Source organism: Rana temporaria, chromosome 7 (genome assembly GCF_905171775.1).
Source record: "Rana temporaria chromosome 7, aRanTem1.1, whole genome shotgun sequence".
NCBI classification, from domain to species: Eukaryota; Metazoa; Chordata; class Amphibia; order Anura; family Ranidae; genus Rana; species Rana temporaria.
Window position 1 is genome coordinate 186,766,569 of NC_053495.1, and position 12,395 is coordinate 186,778,963.

Below are 12,395 nucleotides of genomic sequence, written 5' to 3' on the forward strand. Positions count from 1 at the left end.
GGAGACCACTCAGAGATGCTCAGAGACACTCGGGGACATTCAGGAACGGAGTGTCTCCGAGTATTTTCAACTGTCTCCAAGTGTCTCTGAGCGTCTCAGGCCCCATACACACGATAGAATCCATCCGCTGAAAAATCTCAGCGGATCGGTTTCAGCGGATAGATTCTATGGTGTGTACATTCCAGCGGATCTTTATCCGCGGATATTTCAGAATTCCAGCAGATAAAAATTTGTTGACATGCCAACAAATCTATCCGCTGGAATCGGATCCCACGGATCGATCCGCTGGTCTGTACAGACTCACCGGATCGATCCGTCCGAGGGGATCCCCCGCATGCGTCGTAATGATTCGATGCATGCGTGGAATTCCTTATATGACTGCGTCGCGCACGTCGCCGCGTCATCATCGCGGCGACGGCGCGACACGTCATCGCCAGAGGATTTTGGCGCAGATTTCGATTCGATGGTGAGTACACTCCATCGGATGGAAATCCGCGCAAATCCTCGAGAGGATTTATCCGCGGATACGGTCCGCTGGACCGTATCCGCGGATAAATCCTCTCGTGTGTATGGGGCCTCAGAGTGTCTCCGAGCATCACTGGCGCCCTCGCACCTCTGGCCAAATGCGGTACTGCACACCCCAGAGCTTGAATCCTGCTTGAACGCTCGCAAGCTTGTCAGGATTGTTTTTTTAAATGCTTGTGAATCACGTTACTCGCAATCCGAGGTTCCACTGTAAAGCGTAGATTACCCAGAGGGGATTTTTTTTTTTTTAACAAAAGTGGAATTATTCTTTAACATGTAAATTTATATCTGATGCTAGGTCCACTTTAAGGCGGCCACAAAATGGACCAGCGCAGTACTTGCATGGTGTAGCGCCACAAAGTGGAGTCACTCATTACATTTTTATCACATATTGATGAGATATTTTACTTTTAAATTAAACCTTTAAGCTGTTGTATTGTTGACCCCCATCTGAAAATACCATCTGCCTGGCAAACTTTGGTTTCAAAACTGACCAAGAACAAATCTGAACCCATGTATGTCAGAATGAACTCCTTTAGCTAGATTCAGGTAGAGTTAGGTCGGCGTATCAGTAGATACGCCGACCTAACTCTGAATCTACGCCCACCTAAGTTTAAGTGTATTCTCAAACAGAGATACACTTAAACCTATCTAAGATAGGACGGCTTGCGCCGTCCTATCTTAGGGTGCAATATTTAGGCTGGCCGCTAGGTGGCGCTTCCATTGCGGTCGGCGTAGAATATGCAAATCACTAGATACGCCTATTCACGACTGTACGTCCGCCCGTCGCAGTACATTTTACGACGTTTGCGTAAGAGATAGGCCGCCTAAAGATAAAGCTGCCCCTAGGAGGCGTAGTCAATGTTAAGTATGGCCGCCGTTCCCGCTTCGAAATTCGAAAATTTTACATCGTTTGCGTAAGTCGTCCGTGAATAGGGATTTACGTCGTTTACGTCCACGTTGAAATCAATAGGCCTGTGCGGCGGACTTAGCCGCAAAGCACACTGGGAAATGTAGGCACCCGGCGCATGCGCAGTTAAAAAAAAACGTCAATCACGTCGGGTCAAGCCTCATTATCGTAAAACACGCCCCCTCAGACAAATTTTAATTAGGCGCCCTTACGCCCGCACGCTTTAGGCTACGCCGCCGTAACTTAGCAGGTAAGTACATTGTGAATCATGTACTTGCCTCGCTAACTTACGGCGGCGTAGCTTAAATGCCTTAAGCTACGCCACCGCAAGTATGCGCTCGCCATCCTGAATCTAGCTACTTATCTGCTTACCTGCGGCAATCCGCTATACGGGAAATATTGCCACTGATAGGTCCGAATGATCCAGATGAACCAGGCAACCAGCATTGTGCCTTAGCAGCTTTTCTTCAACGTAAAAAGGTGATGATTTGGGGATAATTATGGGGAACATCTACAAATGTTCATTGTGTCTAGGCAATACCTGGAAAAATATTCTTTTTGTCTAGAATTCCCTGTGAAAAATAGCAGTGCATGTCCTGGTATAAGGCAATGCTGCTCTGACTGCAACCCCAAAAGATTTGGATGGAAATTGGGTGATGTCATTATTTTGCTGCTCTGTATTCTCTTTGCCGGAATTCCCTCTGAAAACTAGCGGTGCATTTCCTTGCATGTAAGTATGCCTAGGCACCTGTATATCTGTAGTGTGAGATCTAAGGTGCTGCTGCTCTGATTGCTAGCACCAGAAGATTTGGAGAGGTCACTAATGTGCTGCTTGTTTTTCTCTTTGCTGGACTTCCTCCTGAAAAATAGCAGTGAGAGTGCCCAAGCACCTGTGTATGTGCAGTGTGAGATCTAAGGCACTGTTGCTCTGGGCAATTTCATAGCTCACAGTCATAACTGTCCCTGATTTGGAGCAATGTCCCTCTTTTCTCCTCATTTGTCCCTCATTTTGGTCTGATCTATATATCAGTACTGTGACATTATGGCGGACACATCGGACGCTTTTGACACATTTTTGGGACCATTGGCATTTTTAATAGCGATCAGTGCTATAAAAATGCATTGATTACTGTAAAAATGTCACTAGCAGGGAAGGGGTTAACACTAGGGGGCGAGGAAGGGGTTAATTATGTTCCCTAGGTGTGTTCTAACTGAAGGGGGGGTGGACTGACATGGGGAAATGACAGATCGCTGTTCATACATTGTATGAACAGACGAACAGTCATTTCTCCCCCTGACAGGACCGGGAGCTGTGTGTTTACACACACAGCTCCCGGTTCTCGCTCTGTAACGAGCGATCGCGGGTGCCTGGTGGTGATCGCTCCCGCGGGGCACGCGCTTTGGCACCAGGGGCGCGTGCGGGCCCCTAGTGGCTGAAATGCAAAATCACGTAATATTACGTGATTTTGCGCAGCCGAGACGACCTGCTGCCGTAAAACTACAGTGGGCGGTTGGCAAGCGGTTAAAGGGGGTGTGTCCTATGCCTACATACGTTTGCTAGTAGGTGTCCCTCATTCCCATCTCAAAATGTTTGGAGGTATGCAATTTTTTGATGTCACTACTGTGCTGCTCGCTGTTCTCTTTGCCAGAATGTTTTCTGAAAAATATGCTATGTGGTATGTGTGCCTAGGCACCTGTATATGGGCAATATGAGATCTAAGGCACTGCTGCTCTGACTGCTAGCGCCAGAAGAATTGGATGGGCAAATTGGTCATGTCAGCAGTGTGCTGTGCATTGTTCTTTTTTCTGTAATTCCTCCTGAAAAATAGCAGTGCTCTTCCTGGTATGTGAGTGTGCCTAGGCACCTGTATTGAAAGCAGGGCCAATCTGCCCTATAGGCTCACTATGCAAGCCGCTTAGGGCCCCACAAAGCTGCGGAGGGCCCCCCAAATTACTAAAGGCCGCCGCTTGGTGAGAAGTCATTTTCGGCCCCTCACCCCGCTTCTCAACTCGCTGGCAGCATGGGAGAAGAGGTAAGAAGTCAGCACCCCCTGCTTCTCACATTAATGTAAGATGTCATTTCCGACAGCAGAACACCCCCTCCCCCCGCTGCTCAGGATCGGCACTGATTGAAAGCCACGGGAGGCTATTAGTGGACCCAGGGAGGAGATATAGATTGAAAATAGGAGAGGTCCAAGAACAGAACCTTAGGGGACCCCAACGGAGAAAGGAAGAGGAGTGGAGGAAGTAGAGTTGCAAGTGACACTGAACGTGTGATGGAATGGGTAGGATCACAGCTCCCAACTGTCCCTGATTTCAAAGGACTGTCCCTGATTTCAAAGGACTGTCCCTCATTTGGTCCCTCTGTCCCTCTTTCCTCCTCATTTGTCCCTCATTTTGGTCTGATCCATATAGTTGTATATAAAATGCACTTTTCATCTATCAAAAAGTGTTTCCCAGCGCTAAAGGGTCACTAAAGGAATTTTTTTTTTTAGCTAAATAGCTTCCTTTACCTTACTGCAGTCCTGGTTTCATGTCCTCATTGTTCGTTTTTGCTTTGATGTTGCTGTAATTCCTCTCTGTTCTGGACACTTCCTGGTTGTCTGTTTCCTGATCACCACAGTACTGGCAGATTTCTCACTGTGGTGACTAATCAAGGAGGTGTGATTACTGTGTGTAAAACGAAACTGGATTGGTGCTGAGGGGTTTTAGATAAAGTATCACTGCTCTCTATTGGCTCCTTGTCTCTGTACATCAGAGAACCAGGAAACAACAGCAAAAACAAAACTAAACTGCAGGTACATTATATGATTGGTTTTTATCTATTTTTAATCATTTTTAAAAGGAATAAGTTAACTATTATGTCTCTATACCCTGTAAACAGTCATTTCAGCAAAAAATAATTTTTCCTTTAGTGACCCTTTAAACATTTCATCCAAATTCTAAATTGCTGCATTTGTAAATTCCAACAGCCAATACAAAAGAATTGTAGTGGTAAAAAAATCACTTGTGGGTTTAACCAATCTTGTTTTTTTTTGTACAATTCTCCTTTAAGGGGGGCGTGGCAAGGGGTGTGTCCTATGCCTGTTTACTTTTGCTGATAGGTGTCCCTCATTCCCATCACCAAAAGTTGGGAGGTATGGGTAGGATGAGAGCCAGCAAAGAGCACAGTCACAAAGAAGACCAAAGGAGTAATGTTTTTTAAGGAGGAGGGGGTCATCAACCGTATCAAAAGCAGCCAAAAGGCCCAGAAGTTGGAGTACAGTGTAGTGGCCATTGCTTTTTGCTGTTAGTAAGTAATTTGTGAGTTTCCCATTTGTAACACAATTGAGATATACACAGCCATACCTCCCAACTTTTTGAGATGGGAATGAGGGACATCTATCAGCAAAAGCATACGGGCAAAGGACACACCCATTGCCACGCCCCTTTATATTGACTTTTGGAATTTACAAATGCAGCAATTTAGAAATCAGATGAAAGTTTAGCACTGGAAACACTTTGGGCCAGATCCACATAGAAATAGATCGGCGCAGCGTATCAGAGATACGCTACGCCGCCGTACCTTACCTGGCGTAATTTCGAATCCTTAAAGATTTTGCGCCGTAAGTTACGGCGGCGTAGTGTATCTTTGGCGGCGGAATTCAAATCGGCGATTAGGGGGTGTGTTTCATTTAAATGAAGCGCGTCCCCGCGCCGAATGAACTGCGCATGCTCCGTTTCTAAATTTCCCGCCGTGAATTGCGCTAAATGACGTCGCAACGACGTAATTTTTTTAACTTAGCCGTGAATTCCGATTCACGGACGACTTACGCAAAAAAAAAAAATTCAAATTTCGACGCGGGAACGACGGCCATACTTAACATGACAAGTCTAAATATACGCCGCAAAATACCAGCTTTAACTATACGCCGGAAAAAGCCGACTAGAGACGCCGTAAAAAAATGCGCCGGCCGCTCGTACGTTCGTGGATCGACGGAAATAGCTAATTTGCATCCCCGACGCGGAAAACGACATGAATGCCACCCAGTGGACGCCGAAGTATTGCATCTACGATCCGAAGGCGTACGAGGACGTACACCTGTCGGATCTAACCCAGATGCCGTTGTATCTTGGTTTGAGGATTCAAACTAAAGATACGACGCAGGGATTTTGAAAGTACGCCGGCTTATCAGTAGATACGCCGGCGTACTCTGTCTGTGGATCTGCCCCTTTGTGTGCATTTTATATATAACTATAGAGATCAGACCAAAATGAGGGACAAAAGGAGGAAAGAGGGACAGAGGGACATTTGGGATGTACAGGATACCTAGTGCCCATAATTATTTACACTTTACACTACTACAGACTTCACTCCATAGGGTGCTAGGTGTTTGAATGATTGCTAATTGCCAGAGACGAACCGATAATGCTACTAAAATTTGCCTGTGTGTAACCCACCTTAAAGGGGTTGTAAAGGTAAAAAATGTTTTCCCTAAATAGCTTTACCTCAGTGCAGTCCTCCTTCACTTACCTCATCCTTCCATTTTGCTTTTAAATGTCCTTATTTCTTCTGAGAAATCCTCACTTCCTGTTCTTCTGTCTGTAACTCCACACAGTAATGCAAGGCTTTCTCCCTGGTGTGGAGTGTCATGCTCGCTCCCTCCCTTGGACTACAGGAGAGTCAGGATGCCCACTAACACACAGCTCCTTTCTCTATCTGCAACGTAGAGAGCGTCCTGACTCTGCTGTAGTCCAAGGGAGGGAGCGAGCATGACACTCCACACCAGGGAGAAAGCCTTGCATTACTGTGTGGAGTTACAGACAGAAGAACAGGAAGTGAGGATTTCTCAGAAGAAATAAGGACATATAAAAGCAAAATGGGAGGATGAGGTAAGTGAAGGAGGACTGCACTAAGGTAAAGGAAGCAATTTAGGGGAAAAAAAATTACCTTTACAACCCCTTTAAGCCCATAAATTGGAGAAGGAACAGTGTATTGCGTTATGGGGGGTACGAGATGGTGATAAAACTTGCTTTCTCTGGAGGTGATATCTCTCTAACTCATTATCACTCGTGTTGTGTCTCCTAGATGCCGCCATAGGCCTGGCAGACTGGCAAGCAAACCCGAGAGAGTCATCGGAGGACTTGATTAAAGACGTAGACGCTCACACCGGCTGTGCCTGTACTGAAGAATGCTCGGCTACCCAGCAATGATCCCAACTTAAAAGCCCTGCAAACTGGCATGACGACTTTGTATGCCAGTGTAATCAATGCCATTGATGGTTATCTGTCAGAGTTTTATGAGTTTATCAGGAATATAATTTTTTTACTTTTACCTGGAAGGAAGCATTCCCCATCACACAGGCGACGTCTTCCCTAATCCCATGACAGGCCTCCGCAACCTACGGCTAGCCTTAAATAAGCCAAAAATGGACGACGCCACCAGAAAATAGGCAACAGTAACAAATGTAAATACAATGCCGTGTTCTCAGACTTTTACATATGTATTCGGATGGTATTGGTACATTTATATAAAGGTCACTTACATTGTGGGTTTTAAAAATTTGGTCTACTAATAAAACATTTAATTCTGCAACAGAATAGGCTCAAGAAATATTTTTTTTACAGGGAACATGTATCCAATAAAAAAAAAAAAAAAAAAAAATCGAATTTATTCATAAATTTAGGCCAATATGTATTCTGCTACATATTTTTGATAAAAAATCCCAATAAGCATATACCGTATTTATCTCCCTATTACGTGCTCCGGCGTATATTGCGCACCCCTAATGTAGCCCTGAAATTCCTGGAAAAAAAATGTTTTATACTTACAGTTTTGGTGTCTTGCAAGGGCGTCCAACGGCGGCCTTGTCCTGTCCGGCGTCCTTCTGCGGCCATCGTGGTGTCCATGGTGTCCTCCCGTGCTGTCTCCGAGTCGAATCCCCGCTTCCCGCGCTGTGTTTGAACCACTCCGCCGACATATACCGAGCACAGTATAGTCGGGCAAGCTCAGCCAAGCTTGCCCGAGTATACCCGAGTGTACTGCGCTCGGTATATGTCGGCGCTGTGATTCAAACACGGCGCGGGAAGGGGGTATCAGCGTATATCGCGCACCCACGATTTTGCCCTGATTTTAAGGGCAAAAAAGTGCGCGGTATACGCCGATAAATACGGTATTGATTGGTTTGCGCAAAAGTTATAGCGTCTACAAACTATGGGATATTTTACTTTTTTTTTTTACTAGTAATGGCAGCGATCAGTGGCTTATAGCGGGACTACGACAATGTGGCGGACAATTCGGACACTAACTGACACTTTTGACACTTTTTGGGGATTAGTGACACTAATACAGTGATCAGTGCTAAAAAATATGCAGTCACTGTACTAATGACACTGGCTGGGAAGGAGTTAACATCAGGGGCGAATAAAGGGTTAAATGTGTTCCTAGTGGGCCAGATTCACAGAAGAGATACGACGGCGTTTCTGTGAAACGCCATCGTATCTCTCAGAGTATCTATGCGACTGATTCATAGAATCAGTTACGCATAGATAGCCCTAAGATCCGACAGGTGTAATTGTCTTACACCGTCGGATCTTAGGATGCAGTACCTCGGCCGCCGCTGGGTGGAGTTTGCGTCGTATTCCAGCGTTGGGTACGCTAATGAGGTTTTACAGAGATCCACGACGGTTTTTCGCGTTCGTTACGTCGTTGCTAGTATAGTTTCCCGTCGCAAAGTTTGTCCTCGTTTTACCTGCCCTAACTTTACACAGCCCATGTTAAAGTATGGCCGTCATTCCCGCGTCGAATTTCAATTTTTTTTTCTTGCGTAAGACGTCGCCGTTCGAAAAAATGATGTCACTTCGCGCAAAGCACGGCGGGAATTTCAAAACGGAGCATGCGCAGTAGGTCCGGCGCGGGAGCGCGCCTAATTTAAATGGCACACGCCCCTTTGAATTACGCGGGCTTACGCCGGAGGCCGCCGGCGTAAGTTTTGACGCAAGTGCTTGGTGAAGCAAGTGCTTGGGGAGAGGAGGAGAAGCCTATTTTCAGCTGCTGCAGGAGGAAAATACAGATCGGTTCCACTAAATTCCACCCCGCCACCTCTCCTGTCTAGGTTCTGAGGGTCGGCAAGGAAGGATTGCGGTTTACCTGCCCACCATTGACAGGTTGCCAACTCCAGGATTAGGGTGTGCCCAGGCACACCCCTTGCGCACGCCTATGGTTAGAACCCTCCCTTACTCTATCCAAAATGAATAATAATAACAAAAGTTTTGCCTATAGTCCTACTTATACCAGCCCCGGCGAATGCGACGCCTCAATACGCATTTGTATTCCGTGCCACATACAGATTCCGAAAGCGGTCTGTACCGCGAGCTCAATAAACACTGGATAACCTGACAGAAGGTCGGTAATTGAAAACATGAAACTTTCTCCGTGATTACTTAACATTTACCACCAGGCTCTCATCACCGATGAAAAACAAAATCCAAATGATGTAATACGTTACAAGATTGTACGCTGCGAGCCATCGACTGCTGTCACCCGGTACAGCAAGTTTGTTACGGAACATTAGAGTTACCGGGGAAAATGCCTCGGACGCCGGCTTCTTTTATTTTCACACATCTGTAGCTCACAGCAGGCTCACGCTTTGGTTACAGTTCAATTCTTACAACTGGCAGTTTGCAAATGATTCTCCTCGCAGTGACAAGTGTAATGTGTCTGTGTATCTGGAAGGCAGAACTTTGCAGCCTGGCTGCGTATTGTCAGCGGGGGGTCCGGATTACAGCGCTGTCATATTTCAAGAATATACAGAATTACAAATGCATTACATGGCGGGGGGAGGGCGGCAGATCGGCGGGTTTATCGGAGCCTGGAGCTTCCATATGCATGATGTGTTAAATCATTTTTTTATACGCATTATTTTTTTTTGCGCACCCGTTCATATATTCTGACAATCCCGTCCGTGAAAAGACAGTATTGAGATACGCAGATGACTTGTGAATGGGGTAGTGGAGCGAAGTATAGATTTGATTTTCTTTTTCTGGAGGGCAGGTGAATTTTTAGCGCTGTAGGAACGTGATCAGGGTTAAAGAGGAAAAAGGCAGGTAGAGGGCAAAGGACTAGTCACCAATGGAGGGGCGTCTATACGGGGTGCCACCCCCATAATCTATGCGCCCGGTTCCAAATCTACATGCAGGGCACCGCACGCATGGATTCCGTTTTTTTTTCTTTTAGAGCCTGAGGGCCAGATTCAGATACATTTGTGTATCTTTAGGCGGGCGTCACATATGCGCTACGCCGCCGTAACTTAGCAAGGCGAGTACTGTATTCTGAAAGAACTTGCGCCTTTAGTTACAGCGGAGTAGCGTATATGGGCCGGCGTAAGCCCGCCTAATTCAAAATAGGAAGGAGGTGGGCGTGTTTTAGTATAATGATCCGTGACCCCATGTAAATGAGGCGCCGAACGCACGGTGTGACGCGCATGCGCGCATGCGTCAAAATCACGTTGGCTAGAGATACGCCGAACACTGCCTACGACATGTACGTAAGTTACGCACAGCCCTATTCGCGTACAACTTGCGCAAACGAAGTAAACGACGGAAAATTTGACGCTGTCCTGACGTCCATACTTAACATTGGCTATGCCTCATATAGCAGGGGTAACTTTACGCCTGAAAAAGCCTAACGTAAACGATGTAAAAAAATGCGCCGGGCGCACGTATGTTTCTGAATCGGCGTATCTACCTAATTTACATATTCTACGCGTAAATCTAGGGAAGCGCCACCTAGCGGCCAGCGTAAATATGCAACTAAGATACGACGGCGTAAGAGACTTACGACAGTCGTATCTTAGCCAAATTTCGGCGTATCTTGCTTTCTGAATACAGAAAGAAAATACGCCGGCGCATCCTAGAATTTACGCGGCGCATCAATAGATACGCAGGCGTAAATTCTTTCTGAATCCGGGCCAGTGGCTCTAATTGGCTTCAAAAAGGTTGGGCTCTGGGCGCCCGGAGCCCATTGGTGCGCAGTCATGTTGGAACGGGAAGGGGCACCGGACGCATGGATTCCAACGTTTTTTTTTTTCTTTTAGAGCCTGAGGGCCAGATTCAGATACATTTGTGTATCTTTAGGCGGGCGTAGCGCATCACATATGCGATACGCCGTCGTAACTTAGCAAGGCGAGTACTGTATTCTGAAAGAACTTGCGCCTTTAGTTACGGCGGCGTAGCGTATATGGGCCGGCGTAAACCCGCCTAATTCAAAATAGGAAGGAGGTGGGCGTGTTTTAGTATAATGATGACCTCATGTAAATAAGGCGCCGAACGCACGGTGCATGCGCCGTCCGTGGACGTATCCCAGTGCGAATGCGTCAAAATCACGTCGGCTAGAGATACGCCGAACACTGCCTACGACGTGTACGTAAGTTACGCACAGCCCTATTCGCGTACGACTTACGCAAACGACGTAAACGACGGAAAATTCGACGCTGTCCCGACGTCCATACTTAACATTGTGGCTACGCCTCATATAGCAGGGGTATCTTTACGCCGGAAAAAGCCTAACGTAAACGATGTAAAAAAATGCGCCGGGCGGACGTACGTTTCTGAATCGGCGTATCTACCTAATTTTCATATTCTGCGCGTAAATCTAGGGAAGCGCCACCTAGCGGCCAGCGTAAATATGCAACTAAGATACGACGGCGTAAGAGACTTACGACAGTCGTATCTTAGCCAAATTTCGGCGTATCTTGCTTTCTGAATACAGAAAGAAGATACGCCGGCGCATCCTAGAATTTACGCGGTGCATCAATAGATACGCAGGCGTAAATTTTTTCTGAATCCGGGCCAGTGGCTCTAATTGGCTTCAAAAAGGTTGGGCTCTGGGCGCCCGGAGCCCATTGGTGCGCAGTCATGTTGGAACAGGAAGGGGCACCGGACGCATGGATTCCAAAGGTTTTTTCTTCTTTTAGAGCCTGAGGGCCAGATTCAAATACATTTGTATATCTTTAGGCGGGCGTAGCCCATCACATATGCGATACGCCGCCGTAACTTAGCAAGGCGAGTACTGTATTCTGAAAGAACTTGCGCCTTTAGTTACGGCTGCGTAGCGTATATGGGCCAGCGTAAACCCGCCTAATTCAAAATAGGAAGGAGATGGGCGTGTTTTAGTATAATGATCCGTGACCCCATGTAAATGAGGCGCTGAATGCACGGCGCATGCGCCGTCCGTGGACGTATCCCAGTGCGCATGTGTCAAAATCACGTCAGCTAGAGATACGCCGAACACTGCCTACGACGTGTACGTAAGTTACGCACAGCCCTATTAGCGTACGACTTACGCAAACAACGTAAACTACGGAAAATTTGACGCTGTCCCGACGTCCATACTTAACATTGGCTACGCCTCATATAGCAGGGGTAACTTAACGCCGGAAAAAGCCTAACGTAAACGATGTAAAAAAATGCGCCGGGCGGACGTACGTTTATGAATCGGCGTATCTACCTAATTTTCATATTCTACACGTAAATCTAGGGAAGCGCCACCTAGCGGCCAGCGTAAATATGCAACTAAGATACGATGGCGTAAGAGACTTACGTCAGTCGTATCTTAGCCAAATTTCGCCGTATCTTGTTTTCTCAATACAGAAAGAAGATACGCCGGCGCATCCTAGAATTTACGCGGTGTATCAATAGATACGCCAACGTAAATTCTTTCTGAATCCGGGCCAGTGGCTCTAATTGGCTTAAAAAAGGGTGGGCTCGGGGCGCCCGGAGCATATTGGTGTGCAGTCATGTTGGAACAGGAAGGGGCCATCCCCAAACTGTTCTCACAATGTTGGGAGCATGAAATTGTCCAAAATGTCTTGGTATGCTGATGCCTTCAAAGTTCCCTTCACTGGAACTAAGGGACCAAGCCCAACCCCTGAAAAATAATCCCCCACCAAAAGATTCGGACCAGTGCGCAAAGCAAGGTCCA

The 12,395-nt window shown here is 46.7% G+C and overlaps 1 protein-coding gene across 1 annotated transcript in view; it reads left to right on the top strand.

Moving 5' to 3' along the window:
* The window catches only part of LOC120945992 (vitellogenin-1-like), a 147,536-nt gene extending 140,524 nt beyond the window's left edge, over positions 1–7,012 (top strand). Inside the window, exon 31 of the mRNA XM_040360642.1 lies at positions 6,504–7,012. Coding sequence (XP_040216576.1) covers positions 6,504–6,628 — 125 coding nt within the window. The 3' untranslated portion in view covers positions 6,629–7,012. The remainder of the gene's footprint in view (positions 1–6,503) is intronic.
* The last annotated feature ends 5,383 nt before the right edge of the window (positions 7,013–12,395 follow it).